The sequence below is a fragment of the Brienomyrus brachyistius genome, chromosome 15 (genome assembly GCF_023856365.1).
Source record: "Brienomyrus brachyistius isolate T26 chromosome 15, BBRACH_0.4, whole genome shotgun sequence".
NCBI classification, from domain to species: Eukaryota; Metazoa; Chordata; class Actinopteri; order Osteoglossiformes; family Mormyridae; genus Brienomyrus; species Brienomyrus brachyistius.
In genome coordinates, this window is record NC_064547.1 from 11,154,624 (window position 1) to 11,173,850 (window position 19,227).

Genomic DNA, 19,227 nt, shown 5'->3' on the forward strand with positions numbered 1-19,227 from the left:
AAGCATGATGAAATGTTCTTTTTTCAAAATAGCAACGGCTGTGAAATGTGGGGCGACGACGTGAAGCAGAAAGCCACGCTCCAGCCAAGAGTCCACGCTGCTGTTTGCATTAACAATGAACCATGAAATAAGAGGGACAGAGCTCTTGTAACTGATTTTTGTAGGTGAACTCGGTCGATACGCAACACTGCTAACAAATTTTGTTTTGCTTATTTTGAAGACTGTTACGATCAAGGTCCTAGGCAGACAAGCATTTTTAGACTGGTTTTGCAACCAGAGCTTCTCAGGTCCTCAAGACCGCAGGTCACGTTACCAGTACCGTGAGAGCTAGGAGACATCCTCAGTGTACTTAAACGGTCGTCTGTCAGCTAGAGACAGTTGTTAACCAATAGGCTATTTTAGTTTCCTTCTGTCTTTCACAGACATTGTACAATGATCAATGATGGTGTCAGTGTATCTCTGCAGAAGTCTTGTTAAATCACGCCAAATTAAAATTTGAGATTCACAGCAGATACTTAGTTTGTGATCTCATTTTGAAGCTTAATGCAACCTTCCAGGGTCTTGGCTGATGTCTGACAGGGTTGTGGATTATGATTCATATTGGCAAAGACCTGTATGTACCATTGAGTCACGGTGGTGCTGGACACAGGACTCTCTGCAGGATCCAAATTGCACAATCAGCCTTGGGCCTTTCCTGGTAGATATTTCTGAATTTATTTGGAACCTCTTGTCTTATTGGCAAAGGGTTCTTCCTTTTTCCTGTGGTCGATACATCTTGTATGAAATGCGTTTGGGTCAATGGGACATTTGGCTTCATTATCATTTCTACTCGGTGTGTCCTGATATGTTCTGGTTTGTTGTTCTTAAACACATCGCACATTCTTCCACCCCTTATCCCCCTCTGTGGTCTTTCAAAGTGAGACTTTTCTCAAACATGACATAAAACATGTTGCCATTTATGAAGGTCTTAGCTGCTGATTATTTTGTCTTCAGCTTTTGTTTGTTGTCTCGGATCGCCATCCTAAGTCAAATCAGGCAGACATCTGTTCATCCATCCCAATAACTTGTACCTTGCTGTCGGACAAAATAATGATTTAAAAGCCACCCGTGCGGTGAGGGTAACTTCCAAGATGGTTTCAACTGATGCTTCTGAAAGCATTGTCACAGCAAATGCATACATGTGGTCAGGAAATTGGCTGAGCTTTGTCATTCTCAAAAGGAATTCACCAATTCTTCTCATGCAAATCACAAGACTGCTTGCAATATGTCAGGTTTTTTTTTTGAGAGTTTTGAGACTGATCGATTTTTTTGTTAGGAAATATGCATGTCATACTTGAAATGTGTTGATTAGTTTATTGTCTTTATTACAAGCCGGGCAGTGGGTCCCGAGGGTCGAGTTTAAGAGCAACTTTTCTAGAGTTTTTGTATTTCCCCTTTTTTATCTAGTCTTTCTTCATACTCTGATTGAGCTCCGGCTGGTGTACTTGGTCTCATGTGGTAGATTAATGGATAATATCCCAGACTGCTTATGTAGCACAAAGTGGGAAATCTGACAGGGCTTTTTTTATTTTATAATTTTTTTTAAGTCGTGTCACATGCACATGACTGAAGTGCTACCAGAAAATGTGTTAAATACTGGATTTTAGGTATTAGATGAAATTTTACATTTTATCACTGAAAATCTCAAGTAACAGTCTTGCCTATTTCTGTTTCCTGTGGTTATTATTTTAAATGGTTTTGCTAAATGCTACTTACATTCTTTAACAGTAAACATAACCCTCCAGCATGAAATCACTTACGAGGACAAAGATCCTCGGGGGGGGTTAAAGATCAGGGGCGGGATAAACCCAAGACCCCAGAGTGGCGTTTTGGACTAGTGCCGACAGTTGGAGTGACATAGAGTTTTGGGAACAAAAGGCCTTGTTATAATGGACTAGGAAGTGATAAGGAAAGTGTATTGAGCTGAAAGTACTGCTCTGACAAACCACTTTTCCTCCAGAGGTTTTCCGTGAATTATTGCTGCCGCCATTAGGTCATACTTATTGTTACCAAGCTGGATCACAGCTTTGATGAGGCATGTTGCCTTTTGTCCTGTCTTGGATAAGAGCTGCTGCAAGTTGCTGAGTGGAATGTTTCTAAGCAGGAATCGACTTTCTTCTGATGAAGGGGTGAGGTATTGTCAGTTAATAAAATAAGTAAATAAAGTGTATGTATACCCATTCACATGACAATATTGGCCATTCCAGCCTTTCTCAGTTGTGTTTAATATGGCCGCTTTTCCATTGCACCAAGCACTGTACTTTTTTTGTACAGTACTTTCGGTACCTTCCCTTTTCCATTGACTACCAGTACCATAAGTGCCAAAACAGCTGGGGTACGTTTTAGTGCTTTTTTTTGTTGATTGGTTATGCAAATAGCCTGCCTCTGAAACCATATTATTATATAAATAAACAACAATGGATGCATGGACAAATGAAGTAACCCAAGACCCAAGCTTTAACTGCGATCTGGTCGGAAGAACAGATGCAAGAAGATCAGGATAACATAACAGGAAATAATATTTTGTATAATGTATTACGGCTGCACGGTATTAAAATTTTGTAAAATATTACAGTGTGATTTTGTTGTAATTGTGGTGTTTACAAAACAAAGACTCGGAGAACGCATGCAGCGCTCATATAAAAGCAGCGGAGGTAAACTAAGTTTTTTTTAAATAAAGATGTTTTAGCGAAACTTAAACTCCATGCACTATAATGTCCACACAGAACTGAAAGTAAGAAAAAACCTGATCTTAATCCAGCTGACTAGCAATGTAAGAATTGCTTGTGCATAACATGCGATGTTCATATTAATATCGCACATCCAGCCCTATAATATACTATAACCATTTTTCAAATTCATTACAAAATACTCCACCTTGCACTGTAATTCAGTGCACTGATACCAATTTTCACGCCAGTGGAAAACCGACACCTTGAATACCATACTTTTGGTACTTTCTTATCCAATGTATGGTATCTGGTACTTTGAAAAGCACCCTATGATGTAGCTACAATTTCTGTTTTTGTATTTGTTGGTTTGGCACTTTGCGGTACAGTCTGTTCTTATATCATACATTTAACCCACAACTCTTTTTCTGAAATTGCATCTAGTAAATCATGACTGTGAATATGTATGAAGTTTCACATTGATCGGTAGATAAACAGCTGGGACCTCTCTTTGAGAGTCTTTGTCTGTGCAGTATTGTTGGAAACAATACCTTTTATCTGAAAGGCCTTTTCGGCCTTAAACGTCAGGCCACAGTCATAGTTACAGTCCATTTTCGTGCTTGACTGACTGCGCAAAATGTTTATGCCTAAGTCCAACTAACAAATCATTATAATTATGTATGGATGTATGTGTCTGAAGCATCTCCCCATCGCCTTTTTTAAACTTAGTTTGAAAAGTTATCCTGTTATTTCAGTGGTTCTGGTGTCCACTGTCTGCTGTTATTGTTTTGAGAGGCCTGTTTCATATTTTCTGTAATCATACATCCTCCCAGAGAAATAGTGGCTGCGTTTATCTACTCGCTACGCAAAAGTAACTTCAGCCTCACTTTATGCTTCAAAGGCTTTTGCCCTGAGTCGTTCAGATTGCAGCAAGTGCTGCCCTGGATGCTGGACCTTTGGCCTGTCTCTGTCTTTATTGGATCTGCACTTGGATTCCTAACCTGGATGATGAACATGAGTGCGTCGTTATTGTGACGAGCTCCTTGTTCGACCTTGTCTCTCCAGCGTGAGTCAATTGGGGGTGGCATAGTGGTGCAGTGGTTAGCACTGTTGCCTCACACGTCTGGGACACAGGTTCAAGTCTCCGCCTGGGTCACGTGTGTGGAGTTTGCATGTTCTCCCCATGTTGTCGTGGGGTTTCCTCCGGGTACTCTGGTTTCCCCCCACAGTCCAAAAACATGCTGAGGCTAATTGGACTTGCTAAATTGCCCATAGGTGTGCATGTGTGAGTGAATGGTGTGTGACTGTGCCCTGCGATGGGCTGGCCCCCCATCCTGGGTTGTTCCCTGCCTCGTGCCCATTGCTCCGGGATAGGCTCCGGACCCCCCGCGACCCAGTAGGATAAGTGGTTTGGAAAATGGATGGATGGATGGATGGATGGATGGATACAGCATGATGCCCTTGAAGTGCTTCTGTGGCTCGTGCCTCTGTCAGGCTCTCTTTCCAGCTGTCATTTGTCAGTGTAATTAATGACACATTCACTGGATGTTGGTGGATCAGCTGAAAAGATTTAAATGGCTGTTTTACTCATGAAGGCTTCCCCTTCCTGCTGTGTTCAGGAATCCAGGTTGGTGTTGTGAGGGAAACGACTACAGTGGGAGAGACGGGGTTGCCCTGGACCTCTGTGCCCTGGGTCCAAAGGTAAGGACTGAGCTTCTCACCTACACTTGTATCTAGGGCTGAGTGATATAGTTGATAAATGTGTCATGATAAATTTTATTTTAGTTTTATTTTAGTGAATTTAACCACTTTCTTTTGGATTTAACCACCTTATGTAGAATTTAGCCACTTTATCGAGACACACAGGCAGTAATTTTAATGTCAGTGCAACAATGAAAATGACACAAATGAAATAAGGATAAAGCACCGATCTCACCTTGATATACATAAAACAAAGAAAGCATCATCTTTGATGAAAACTGACCTAACATTGGCAAGATGCAATAAACAAACATTGAAGAAACTCTTGAACTCGGTAAATAAAATGTTACAAATGCATGCAAATTTTTTGGTATTCTTAAATGTAGAAAATCAAAGTAAACTTTTAGATCAACATATATCTGTTAGACCTATATCCTATATCTACAAAACCTCAAACTCAGTAAACAAATTGAGAAACTGTGATGTAACTTACAAAATGAAATTCAGCTTTGAGGTAGACTGAAGTGCTAACATTTTTATTTGTTTTTTTACATACATATACAGATAATCAGACCCTTCAGTTATATCTCAGTATTAGAACTAGCTTAACTTCAACATAGCTGACTCTAATATTGAGATATAACTGAAGGGTCTGGCTATCGGTATCAGGTGTGTTAAATTAGAGCTGCACCTAAGCTCTGCAGGGTGGTAGCTCTTCAGGAGCTGGATTGGACACCCCTGATATACATTATGTGATTCACTGATTCACAGAAAGTGCCACCCTTCGTGAGGACTGCTAGTTTGATTAGCGAAGGTGTGCATTTTTAGCCAACACAATGACACAGTAAGCTAGGCTGATTAGTGAGATTTAATTCTTGGGTTGTTGCGTGCTAGCATTTAGGGGACACAGTGAAGGAGTGTACTCTGACAGCAAAGGAAAGTGTAGATGTGAAATGTGTTGGATGTTGTAATGCAGTGTAAAACTGCATAACCCACTGTACTTATTAAATACCCATCCAATATGATCCATCCAATAATTCTAGAAATTGCAGAAGTTGTAGGTGTGGGAGGACTAAGGCTTAAAAATCGGGGGAATACAGCCCCCCCCCCCCTTTCTGGTTTAACCTAGTTTTTCTGTTTAGAATCATTCCTGTCCTCAAGCCTCAATGCTTGGAAGCCCTGTTCAGGATCCTATTTTCCCCTCTTTCTAAAATATGCCTTGCTTCCTCTGAAATGCAGCCCCATCAACTGGCCTCCTGTTTTAAATAGTAGGAAGGGTTTGGTCCCAAGCAAAAATATCCCACCACAGATAAGATCAGGGTCTGTGGTATAGTTCAGGGTGTGGTCCAAGAGGTCCTCCCACCCCCCCCACCCCCCCGTTTGGTGATGTGTGATTGTTGAATCAGCCACAGCTCTGCTTCATTGCTGATGATTCCTGTCCTCCGAGAGGAGACAGTCATCCCATGGGACCCTGCGGCAGCCCTCATGACCAGCAGCAGGGCAGCCCCAAGCTCCATGACCATCATTGCAGAGAAGGGGGGCAGGGATGCGTGGTGGAGTCGTGTTTCTCTCTATCAGCATCCGTCTTTGTTTGTGTCCATGTCTTTGTATGTGTGTGTCTTTCTCTGTGTGTGAGTCTGTGCCTGTCCATATGTGTACCGTGTATAGTGTGCAGTATTGTGTGCGACTGTGTGCCAGAGTATATGCGTGTGTCTGTGTGTCTGTGTGTGTGTGTGTGTGTGTGTGTGTGTGTTTGCGTTGCATGTCTGTGTCTGAATGAGGCATAATTCTCTTATTGTTTTGGTTTCAGCAACTATTCAGCAGGTCATCATAATAAGTAATATAGCTAATATTAGTTTATATAGCTAATAAAAACAAAAAAGAAATGGCTGAATCCTTTCATGAAATATTGCATAGAAGCGTCAGGGAAAAAGGGAAAAATGTCAATTTGTGGTAGCTGATTTAATCAGCGCCTTTTATGACAATAGTTAAACAAGAAAAGAGCAGGTCAATTGTCCTGTGACCTGCTTTGCACAGGGAGTCACCCTATTGTACTTATGCTTAGTGACCAATTTATTAGGCACATCTGCTTGTTAATGCAAACACCCACTCTTCTGGCTGAATACACAAAAATACACAGAGTATATGCGTGTGTCATGTTCAATAGGCCACCAGGAGTGTAAATGTATGTGTCTGACGTGGTTGTTCCATGAGCTCAGAAGCAGCCACCCTCCTGGGATTTTCATGTAGAGAATGGTGCAGTCTGTGGATGTTCTGTTGCCAAAAACACCTTGCTAATGAGGGAGGTCAGAGGAGAACAGCCAGACTCATTAAAGCCAGCAGGAACAGTACAATGCAAAAATAATAGCCCCATATATCAGAGGTGTACAGAAAGGCTTATCTGAATAAACAGCTGATTTGAACCATGAAGTTGTTTTGGAGACAGCCTCCTACCTAGGGTGGCTTTGGGGTAAATAGTAGTTGGTGTAGTTGACGACATCAATGCTGATGGGTTGACATTCATATTTTAAATCCACGATTTTAGTAAAATTACTTTTACTTTTCTTTGAGTCACTTCAATACTTAAAAAAAGGGGTGGCCAATCTTATCCGCAAATGGCTGGTGTGTATGCGGGTTTTCACTGCAACTCCCTTATTAGATTACTAATTAGAAGACTGATTGGCCGAAGAGTCCTCACACCTGGTTTTGACCAGCTGACCTAAGGGTTATCCCACAAACCTGCATACACACCGGCCCTTTGTGGGTAAGATTGGCCACCGCTGATTTAAAACAAATGTTTTCCTTTAATATCGCTACATAATTATGGTAGTAGTTCAAATTAATTTAATTCAATTCAATTTTATTTATATAGCACTTTTAACAACAGTCATTGTCACAAAGCACTTTACATTTAACCGGCCCGAACCCCACCACGCAAGCCTGAGGCGACAGTGGCAAGGAAAAACTCCCTCTAGTGGGAAGAAACTTCGAGAGGAACCTCGACTCTGAAGGGGACCCCATCCTCCTTTGGGCGACCGGGGAGCATGAAACTGCATTTATACTGAGATTCATTAGAGTTCATATAGTTATAACGTCCCAGTTGGTTTGAAATTATCAAACCAAATGATGATTTTATATTGTTCAAAGATTCAAAGGCATACCACTGTGACAGTGCTATTCATGAGCACTTGAAGAGGTAAAGCACAGGCGCTATTCTGGATGATAAACCGGCAGAAAAGGCAAAAGGCTTTTAAATATCTTTTGTCATTCTAACTGCTACATACACTCATTATTAAAGCTATAAAGCTCCCTGCCTGCTACCTTAGAATTTCCATTAAATAAGGGTTTGTGAAAATGTTTTGGCTAGAATCTCTGCTTATTTTATGTTGATTGACGAAGCCGGAATGTGTATTCATGTGGTTTGGGCTTCTTGGGACTAGTGTTTTTATCATAAACTAAAACAAACAATCGGACACTAAATAAAAGAGAATAATTCGTGAGCTGGGAAAAAAAATTTAAACTATATTAACTAAAAAAAACATGACCAATTTGCAAAAAGTATCGCCACTTCAGCCACTGCAGTGCTTATTGCTTCCATGATTTACCAAAACAGTAGCATGCTCACTAACTGAATTTTAAAATGCATAAGGATGTGCTGAATTTATACAGATTACTAACTTTTGGCAGTCACAGTATGTCTGTCTAAAATATCATAGAGATTCAATCTGCTTTTCGAATTTGGGGACTTTATATATGCCCACAGGTGTCAAAGTGATCCTTTGTTATCTTAAGCACTGCAGTGACGTACAGTTTGTTGTCGTGAAAATAAATTAGTCAAGTTGATTTTCTGGAGGAAAGTTAATTGTTTTGATTGGTTGATTAATCGTAAAATAGTTGATAAATTAATCCATGAAAAAATAGCATTAGTGGTACCCTTAATTTAAAAGTATCAAAAGTAAAACTTGTAGTGCATTCCAATCTGTTAATCTTACAAAAAGCAACCTATCCCTTTAAATCCACTCTAGACTGATATGAATACAGCATTTTAAGTTAAAATGCAGGACAGTAAGGAAAACTGAGTTGCAAGTGAATTTTCTTTTTATTCATGAAGTGGACTGCTTGTAGGTCACTTGGCTACAGTTGAAACCAGTGCAGTGGCATTCATGACGTCAGTCTAGCACTAGACCGTTGTGCTATGGAGAAATCATGAATAATCAATATTATTGATATTGTAGCCCAGTGTTGGTGTTTGACAGTGACTCACCAGCAATTATCGCCTTTGTTGGGGAAGTAGGCTTAACGGCAATTCATACTTCACTTTTCTTTGTGCGTTTTCAATTACGGACAAGGGGACATGACGTAAATTTATTAATGAGGGGCTATCTGTGTATAGAATAATTCTTGTAGTAGTTATGATAAACAGCTGTATCTAATTTTTAAAAAGTATTTTGTATATTTTTTTGTATTTTAAAAAATAGCACTATTCCACAAGATTTTAATATACTGTTGTATCCCATTTCACAGTAGTGCTGCCCAAGCCTGGACTCATAAGTTTAAAACTGTTGATAAAAGTTTACCTGTTTCACTACACTGCTTGTACTTGTTTTGTTGCAATACAACTACCCTCTCCTGGTCTGGTGCAATATCACTGCTGTACGCAGCACCGGCCGTGACCATCTTGTCTGCAGCCAAATGTAATACAAACGCAAGCTGCTGCATGCATGATCGTCCACAGCACAAGTAAAAGTGAACTATGAATTGCTTTTTAGGCTACACACAAAGCAAGATAATGTAATAATTTCTGATTTGACTTTGTTTATCCTCCTACCCTATTTTTCTGAAGCATTTAAAAAAAAAACACATTGCCATTATCTTTTTAACTTGTTGAATAATACAGGAAGATGTCTGTGTATGTAGAGGTTGGTTATAAAGGTGGTACTGTCTCTACTTTAGTGGCTTTAGTGAAGATGACACCGAACAAAAAGAAGTCAAATGTAAACACTGCGAAAAAACAGTTTCACTTACCAAAGGTAATATCACCTATTTGTTCCAACATATTTAGAATAGAGTGGGAACTGCTTATAGAGTTCATGGTTGTAGTGATCAACTGCTTACATGGATCAAATAGCTTGGGACAATCGTTCCTGTAGAAATACTTTTAAAATAATTTACCTATAGTAATCAAGTGGTCCACTTACATTTTGGGTCTTTTTATACATAACATTAACGGTACAGTAATTAATTGCCTACTTTGCATTGTGGTAACCTGTCTGCTTCTGGCCAGCTGTTTAAATCACCCAGCCTTACAAGCTGGTTAACTCAAAAGCTTACCTGATGTTTTTAAGGCCTGTGTACCATGAGTTTAAATTATATCAGCTTGGAATATTGATGGCTCTAACTGTACTATGCTGGGAAATGCTTATTTTTCTTAACCAAGTGCTGCCAGCTATGTGCAATATTCTTTCTTTCTTTCTTTCACCGTGGAGTTTCACTTTTCCACATACTCGTCCTTTTCTTTCACTTTCCTTAGATCCACATCTGACATCCCTTTCAGCCTTGCAGAGGTCACATGTTCGTTAGCCTCCCACACAGTGGCACTCTACATCACCCATAGAAAATTGCCGGCAATAGCAGAGAGGTTACAGCATAAATAGTTGCTGCCTGTAGGGAGTCAATGGGCAGGGTGTGCCCTGACTTCAGTGCTCTTATCAGTGTATTAGGCATTGCTGACAGCTAACTGGCTGACGCACTGTGGTACAGACTCCAGCTGCTGCCCCTAGGCGGAGCTCATAGAGACGCAACAGGGGGCTGCATATTTTGTGTTATCTGTTTAGATGCTGGCATAGGTTGCGTGCGAAACATGTTGCAACCCTGGCATGATAATGTCAACAGATCAGTTCAGAGTGAGGCTGGGCTAACACTCAACAGCAATGCTAAGGGTTGTTTTGATAATCAGATACATTTCTTGCTGTCTTTTTTTTTTACACTTACACAGTAAAACCTCGTTATAGTGGATTTGCTTATAACAGAATATCGTCTATAATGGACGAGGTCCGCTGGTCCCGGCCGTGGGCCTTTTATGAACATGCAGAAAAAGCATCGGATATAGTGGACTCACATATAACGGAATTTCGGTTATAACGGACAAACAATGTGGTCCCCAGGGCCACTTTTAGCTGTAGTTTTGTTCAGTTATAACAGACATGCAGGTTTCACCTACGAGGTGCGTGGCGTGCCGGTGATATCCAGCGCAGATACGTAGTCAGGATTATTAATAGTCATGCATCTGGAGATTGAGTTGGATTACTACTTGTACAATATATGGATGGATGGATGGATGGACAATATAATAATCTATACCACAAGTGTGTCTGCTGGGGTGTGGCATGCGTAAATGGTGTCCTGTAGTTGTGTTTTGGGCATACAGCAACTCTACAAGTAACGGACTTTGGATATAACGGACTGCTTTGCCAGATCCCTTGAAGTCCAATATAAGTGGATTTTACTGTATTTATAATGGGAGCTCGCTGTTATCTTGGGGCTCATTGCTATCATGGGGCAGTAGCCTGCACCTTGCTCCTCTACGTCACTTGCTGGCCCAGGTGTGTCTCCTTCACACCTTCCTGTTGCCCTTCTTCCTAAATGTAATTTGTCACAAATGCATGGGGTGGTGTGTGGCTCTGCAGGTTAAGACACTGTGCCCGTGAGTCACGGTTGCAGATTCAAATCCCTTGCTTTGCGGAGTGAGTCTCTGAGCAAAAGGCCCTTTGTCCCCAATTACGGTCTCTGCCTGCTTCCTCAGATGTTTTTGTTATAGCAGTCATGTTGCTTTTTTCAGGCTGTGGTGTCTATGTGTGACTCTAGTCTGACTACAGATATTAAACACTCCTAATGACCCTGGGAACGCTGTGGAGGATCGGCAGGATGGAATTGTGTCTACCGTGTGTTTGAAGCCTCATTTGACTCATTTCAGTGTATGAGTAGCTGTCATCAGCGCTACCTTGTGAGATGGAAGTGGACGACCAGAAGATTGTGAACAAGGGACTGGAGGATGAGATGGTGAGAAGCTCTTATTCATGTCAGTTAGGGTGGCATGGAATCTGTGGATGATGCATGGATTTTGTAGTACATGGTTCTATATGCCACTAGTAACATTTTTAATTAGAAAAAAATAATTATATCTTCTGATTTTCATAATACATACTGAAGTAAAATTACTGTTTATCATGTATTTTGTACAAATTTGAATAGTGTGAAATAATAATAACATATTCCTGCTGATGGTGTTGGCCCCGAGCAGATTCCTGTAATGAGATCACTCAGAGCCCTCCCTTCCTCTGTCCTAATAACATGGGGTCCACTGTGAGTGGTCCTGATCTTAACCCCCGTCCCTGGTCGGCCCTCGCAGGAGGTGTCCGGCTATAGACTGAGCCGCTGGAAGCTGCTGCTGGTGGCCCTGGGTGTGATGGCGAGTGGCGGCTTCCTGCTGCTGCTGCTCTACTGGCTGCCTGAGTGGTGCGTGAAGAGCACGTGCACACGGAGCAGCGTGCGCGATGCCCAGGTGCTGCTGCTGCGCTCCACCGTACGTACCGCACCGGCTGTGTGTCCTCATGGTGCATCTTACACCTCATCAGGTGCCCTCATTTCGCTTACCTCGCCATCACCCACCTCATCAGATGCCTCCTCATCGTGCACCTCACCATCACATCTCCTCTGGAGCCTCCTCATCGTGCACCTCACCATCACATCTCCTCTGGAGCCTCCTCATCGTGCACCTCACCATCACACCTCCTCTGGAGCCTCCTCATCATGCACCTCACCATCATGCACCTCCTCAGGAACCTCCTCATCGTGCACCTCGCCATCACACACCTCCTCAGGAGCCTCCTCCTCGTGCACCTCGCCATCACACCTCCTCAGGAGCCTCCTCATCGTGCACCTCACCATCACACCTCCTCTGGAGCCTCCTCATCGTGCACCTCACAATCACACCTCCTCAGGAGCCTCCTCATCGTGTACCTCACCATCACACACCTCCTCAGGAGCCTCCTCACCGTGCACTTCACCATCACACACCTCCTCAGGAGCCTCCTCACCGTGCACTTCACCATCACACACCTCCTCAGGAGCCTTCTCATCGTGCACCTCACCATCACATCTCCTCTGGAGCCTCCTCATCGTGCACCTCACCATCACACCTCCTCAGGAGCCTTCTCATCGTGCACCTCACCATCACACACCTCCTCAGGAGCCTCCTCATCGTGCACCTCACCATCGCACTCCTCAGGAGCCTCCTCATCGTGTACCTCACCATCACACACCTCCTCAGGAGCCTCCTCATCATGCACCTCACCATCATACCTCCTCAGGAGCCTCCTCATCGTGCACCTCACCATCGCACACCTCCTCAGGAGCCTCCTCATCGTGCACCTCGCCATCACACACCTCCTCAGGAGCCTCCTCATCATGCACCTCACCATCACATCTCCTCAGGAGCCTCCTCATTGCGCATCTCGCCATCACACACCTCATCAGGCGCCTCCACTTTGCTTACACTTGAGGAGGTGGAGATGGCAAGGTATCTCATAAGGTGCCTCTGCATCTCATACCTTGCCGTCATGCACCTCCTTAGGTGCCTCCTTATTGTGCACCTCGCCATCACGCGTCATCAGTCACCTCCTCATCGTGCATGTCATCACACACTTCCTCAAGTGCCTCCTCATCGTGCAGGTCGTCATCACACAAGTTTTCAAGTGCCTCATTGTGTACCTTGCTATCACACACCTCCCTAGGTGCCTCCTCATTCAGCAGCATCAGCTTAAATTACCTTAAATGATCTTTGTTCAAAAGTGTGATTTTGTGTCGGTCAGAGTGTCAGCTTGTCCTTTCAAAACCTTTCCTAAAGTCACCCCCGAATTTGCAGCAACCATCAGATATCCCCATTAACTTATTGACCATGCATACTGTATTCGGCTAATAAATTCCTCATCAAGTTATTTAACTAATTAATTAAATTAAAGAGACCAGGTGTCTGACGTCAATTACTCACTTATCACAAATAATTTGGCAGGCCCTCTTGCTAGATATTAAGTTCTGTTTAGCTGTACAGTTCATTTTCTACTCTCAAATATTGCAAAAACTTCAAATCTGTACTTTCCCTCTCCATCACCGTGAGACAGACAAAACTGAGCATCTTAATCATGCATGTATAGGCTTGTACTAGTCGACATGTTGCTGTTCTGATGCCTGAAGTTTCTTTCCTTAGCTCCAGGAACTGGTTGCGTTCTGAGTCTTCCCTGATGTGCCAAAGCCATTGTGGCATTTGGGTATTACAGTATAATTAAGTATAATTTTAAAAATAGTCTAATTTTACTTCATATTTGTGATGTTACCCAAAAGCTGCCTGTGAGTTTTCTGTTTCATTTACCAAAACATGTCTCTGAGAAGCCAAGCTAATTTATTTAATATATTTATATATGTAAAGTATGATTTTACTGCCTAGCCAGTTGCCTTTTCTCTTTATGCCATAACATGCCCTGTAACCTCTGGTTTGCATTCCATTGAGTAACTGGTGTTTGTGCAGCACTGTAAACACAGTAAATGCCATGGGGTTTGCCATAAACGTTCCCTTCGCGTCATGCGTCACGGAAGCATCTAACTTCCTCTGGGGATGGCTCTGTGTTACAGGATGAGTTCAGACGGTGGTTCCTCGCCAGGGTGCGTGTGATGCTGGCTGCGGGCAGGAACCCTTTCGACAACCTGGATTCCCAGACCACCTCGGCCATGGCTAATGGCCACACCCCCCTCCCCTCAGGCAGCCCCCCGGGAGAGCTCATTAGGAAGTTCCAGGCGGAGTACCAGCCTCTGGAGGTAGGAGCAAAACATACGCAGACACTCACCGACACAGACACAAGTCCATATCTTTAGTCTCAGCTAACTTATTCTGAAGGAGTTACTGCATGCTTTAAGGGGAATAAGTAAGAAGTAGTTCCCAGTTTCACTCTTTTTCCAGAATCTTTTTCCAGTACTAAATTACAATTGATTATCTAGGGGAAGACTGAGGCACGTGACATGTTTAGTATGCTATGTGATTTTTCCCTCCCTCTCCTTTCAGTAGCCATGCTTGCATGCACACATTCAGAATGAAATCATTCCAACTAATGGCTCCCAATACACAGTTTATATTAAAGCAAAATACCATGATTTGAGTTTGCGTGTCCAAAGTGTAGAATCAGATTAGATCTTCTGTGTATGTACACTGGCCCGCATCCGGTATTGCCACGCAGTTCTTCTGCAAAGACTTAACTTCATTAAATGATAGCCAACTGTTTACATTTAATATTAGAAAGCAAGCACAATACAGATGTCAGTTTTATCAAGATATCTATTCCTGTGACCCATATAATGTTTAAAAGTATCTTCAACAAGTTATAGTTCTGGTTCTGTCGGATTGGGGTAATTTATTCTGATAAAGCTTCTGTTTGATTATTGACTACGGTGGTCCCGAGGGTCAAAACACAATGATATATAACAAAACACAACATTTTGGAAAACATAACAGTATTTCACGAAACACAACAATATATTTAAAAAAACGCAACATTTCCCATAACACATTTAACACATAATATTGGAAAACACAACAATTCCGAAAACACTACAACATTAAGAAAAATTGGAAAAGGTAGGTACTTATTGAATCTCATGGCCTTGTCACTAACTGGATGCTCAGTATATCATCAAGAGGACTATGAAATTGTAATCTAACAGTAGTTAGGCATGAATTGTCAGTGGTAGAAGTACTACTATATTTTCATACACACAGATATAACACCACGATGTTAGTCAAGTGAAAACCATACATTATAATAGAACTCAAGTAAAAGTAAAAATATCAAAACTAAAGAATTGCTACACATTTAAATCTGAACTTAGCATTTATTTAAATATAGCAGTGTACAAGACAGCGCACCGCAATAAGTAAAGAAAATAAGCTAATAATTCATTTTCATCCAGAAAATGTGGTTAAATTTGTGGAGCTTGCCAATGTAGATTAACATTATGTTGTTTTTCATTATGTGGAAAGCGAAAGGTCAATCTGCGGTCAGATTTAAAAATGAATTATAAACATGTTGCAGGCTGGTATTTTGAGACTTCTTATATATGGTGAATGAGGAATTTATAAGAGGAATCGCCTTTTAAATTAAACATTTACGAATTTTGTCCTTTGAAAATACAGCATATGCAAGCTGAAACGTAATTCTACAACAGTAGAACATGACTAACCTTACCTGTAAATGTTCTCTCTGCCCTCCTAGGTTTAGTTTTGGTGTCTGTGGTCGCTTTTAAAACTCTCAACTGGCACAGCAAAATTTTGGGATACTGTTTGTTTTATCTGTGCCTAACTACCATTTCAGAGTCCTCTTTATGAATTATTTACTAAGCATCCAATCAGTGTCAAGGCCATAAGATTTAATAAGTACCTACAGTTTCAGTTTATAGTTTTGTTGTAATGTTTTCTGAATTGTTCCATTGTCTGGCTTGTCATTATTTTCTGAAATGTTATTGTGTTTTGTGGAATATCATTGTTGTTTTAATGGTGTGTATGTGTGTGCCCTCTGATAGGTTGGCACCATGTCATGGGTTGTTTTCCACCTTGCGCCCATAGCCTTCCCCCGACCCTGAATAGGAAAAGTGGTTTGAGATGATGGATGGATGGATCAGTGTTTTGTGAAATGTGATTTCTGAAATATTATGTCTTCCGAAATGTTTTTTATGAAACGTTATTGTGTTTTAACACTCAGGTATTAATACAGTCCTTGTAAAGCTATTGTGTGTTTGCAAGATGTTGGCCCTTCTGGATGTTTGCATCCAGTCGGACTTCATCTGCGAACAATGTAAGAACAGATAGGTTGAGAGCGCTGGGTGAACGTAGGTCATAGACGTAGAAAAGGGCGAATACAATTCACAGAGGCGGTGTCACGTGCAGTGACTGTGTCTAACTGCTTTCAGGTGCTTCCAGCTTCATAGCCGGAAGAGACTGGGGAGGCAGGTGGGCCCTTGGGCACCAAGGAGCTGCCTACCCCCCGCCCCCCCCCCCCCCCCCCCCCCCCAGGAGGTGGGAAGTGGTAGTAGGAGATTCAATTATTATAGGTGTAGATAGTTATGTGTGCGCCCATGATAGAGGGTTCAGTAAGGTGTCTTGCCTGGTAGGGAACCTTCCGAAGTAGTGTGGACAGGCTTTTGGCCCCAGCCCAGGTGGATCCAGTGGTCATGGTGCATGTTGGCACCAACGACATAGGTGAGGGCTGGAGGGCTGTTCTGCAGGATAAATGTATAGAAGTCGCGGATAAGCTTAGAAGCAGAACATCTACAGTGGCAAAGAAATAGAAATGCAGTAGCTCTAAATGCTGTACACCACACACTTCTTTCTGTGTGTTTGTAGTCTCTCTTAATATTTTACAATATATCAGCTGTCTGGTATTCTGTACATTAGACAGATCATCCTCCGTGTTCAGTGCAGTCTTTTCTCAAGCTATCATAGCATGTTCTGTGTGAAGTGAGGTTCTCCACATATGGCTTGCCTGCCTCAGATGTAATATTATCACCCCCCTGCCACGTGGACAGATCACAGGTTGCCCCATGACAGGGGCCCTGTGAGCAGGTACTCAAGGGCCTCACTGGACCATGATCTGACCATTGGAGCCCAAACTGAGGACATGACCTGACGGTGACTGATCAGGTCACAGGTCCTCTCCCCCCCCGGTGCATTATGCCCATGATGAGATTACTGAATGTCTGAATGTCCATGGTCTTTTCTCCTGTCCAGATCCGCTACTTTACACTCCACAGCACAAAGTACTACTGGAATAATGAGGTCCAGAACTTTGAGGTGTTAATGTAAGTTATCCGTTTTCGCTCTAAATTATATATATATTTTTTTTTGCTTTTCTGGGATAGACATGTAACCAGCATGAAAGTAGTGATGTGATTTTGCCATAATGATAGTGATGTAGAACTTTTATGACATCCTACAAACATTTCCCCCACCTTGTGAATTTCTATTCGGACTGGTATATTGTGGAGATTGCTATTAGTGTCCCCTAGCCCCCGTCTTATGTGCACAGGGGACTGGAAGACCTGGAAGTGACGTGCTCCTCCATCCACATGGAACACAGCACTGGACTGGCCAGAAGCCAGCAAGAGTATAGGTATGGGTGTACGTCACTCTGGCCCCTTGCACCCTATACCCTTCCGCCATGCCCCCTTCACCTTGTCCCCTACCATCCTGAACTTCCGCCCTGTCTCCTCCACCCTGCCTCTTCCGCCATGCCCCTTTAGCTCTGGCTGGGGCTGGCTGTATTCATGGATGTGTTCATTGCTGATTTGTTATGTATCCATCCATCACTCCTTCCATCTTCCAAATACTTATCTGGGAAAGTCCCAGGGAAACACATACACACGTACTTTGTAAATAATGTAACTGTTTTTTGTGCCTCATATCATTGCAGTACCTGCGCCATGTGATTAATTTTCTTTTCTTGTTTTTTGACAGGAGGTTGTTTTTCGGGATAAACGAAATTGCGGTGAAAGTGCCTTCTGTTTTCAAGCTGCTAATTAAAGAGGTGCGTCATTTATGCCGGCATTAATGAATGCACCTTCCATTGATGTCCAAGGTAGCGTTCATCTCTGTCTTGAGAGTAGAGTAAACTTTTTGTGGACTACACAAATCCTGTTTTCGGCAGAGTGATTCCACTGCTGGGCCCGTGCGTGAGGCCCTCTCCCCCCTACTGCTTCAGGCCCTGCCTCACCTTGCTTTCTCAGTTGAATGTTGCTTTGAATAAAATGTCTGCTAACTAAATGTTATATGAAAGGGTATAATGCGAAATCTCTCATTCCACCACATCCTTTAAACACCATTATTAAATGATTATTTCTTAAAATACCTGGAGTGTTGGCACACACTTATATTGGTGTCCTAACGGCCCCTGTCTGCTCCCTGCAGGTCCTGAACCCTTTCTACATCTTCCAGCTTTTCAGTGTTATTCTATGGAGCGCTGATGAATATTACTATTACGCCATGGCCATCGTTTTAATGTCCGTCATATCGATAGCTACCTCTCTGTACACAATCAAGAAGGTGAGTGGGGGTGGCCCGTTTGGGCCTGGTTGTGGCCTGATTGGGTGGGCTTGGGTTTGGGGAGCGGCTGAAGGAAGCATGGAGTTTGATTTGGATCCTCTGTCAGTGCGTCAGTGGTGCGAGACGCTTACTGACGGCCCGAATCTAGTGAGGACCTTCTCACTCTGTTGGGTGTCATGGACACTCTTCTGATTGGCTTCCCCACACTCACTTTTAATTTTTGCCTTTTTCCCCAGCAATACATTATGCTACACGACATGGTGGCAGCACACAGTATCATCCGGGTGTCCGTCTGCAGAGCTGGCGATGGTATGTGAAAAACTTCAAGCCCTGCTGGTTACACGCAGCTTTTCTGTGTCCTTGGAAGTACAGGAAATAGAGAGAAACAAACTTTAAGGGGGCAACCTCAAATTTTGGACTTTAAGTAAGGCCTTTTAAAGACAGCTGAGGAAGTGATCCTTTTATTTTTTCACGATGGGGTGGACTTAGGGATGCTTTATGGCATTAAGCTGAGGGTTTGGCTCAGTCCCTGTGGACAGATAAATGAGCACCAGCCTGTGAGGCTGTGATCAGCAGCCTCTTCAAGTTTCTCCTCTGCAAACGTCAGTGTAAGCTGTGGCGGGTCCTGGCTCTGGAAAGAGCACAGGTGGGACTGTCCCACCTAGCGTGACCCTGGAC

The 19,227-nt window shown here is 42.6% G+C and overlaps 1 protein-coding gene and 1 long non-coding RNA gene across 8 annotated transcripts in view; one reads left to right on the top strand and one right to left on the bottom strand.

The window, feature by feature from the left end:
* The window catches only part of atp13a3 (ATPase 13A3), a 38,352-nt gene that overhangs the window by 4,266 nt on the left and 14,859 nt on the right, over positions 1–19,227 (top strand). For 5 of the 6 annotated variants that reach the window (XM_048977663.1, XM_048977666.1, XM_048977664.1 and 2 more), the window contains exons 2-10: positions 4,328–4,409; positions 11,383–11,468; positions 11,818–11,991; positions 14,097–14,279; positions 17,239–17,309; positions 17,537–17,620; positions 17,965–18,034; positions 18,415–18,549; positions 18,786–18,858. In XM_048977663.1, coding sequence (XP_048833620.1) covers positions 11,418–11,468; positions 11,818–11,991; positions 14,097–14,279; positions 17,239–17,309; positions 17,537–17,620; positions 17,965–18,034; positions 18,415–18,549; positions 18,786–18,858 — 841 coding nt within the window. In that variant the 5' untranslated portion in view covers positions 4,328–4,409; positions 11,383–11,417. Of the gene's footprint in view, positions 1–4,327; positions 4,410–11,382; positions 11,469–11,817; positions 11,992–13,636; positions 13,736–14,096; positions 14,280–17,238; positions 17,310–17,536; positions 17,621–17,964; positions 18,035–18,414; positions 18,550–18,785; positions 18,859–19,227 lie in introns of those variants that run through there. The other variant, XM_048977667.1, reaches the window with a different exon arrangement.
* On the bottom strand, positions 7,253–13,013 carry LOC125709348 (uncharacterized). Of its 2 annotated transcripts, XR_007382679.1 has the most exons (4): positions 12,882–13,013; positions 12,771–12,839; positions 12,402–12,691; positions 7,253–12,197 (listed from the first exon to the last, which is right to left on the bottom strand). It is a non-coding gene; the product is annotated as an uncharacterized LOC125709348 (long non-coding RNA). The 2 variants fall into 2 exon arrangements; XR_007382678.1 differs by having other exon boundaries at positions 12,771–12,982.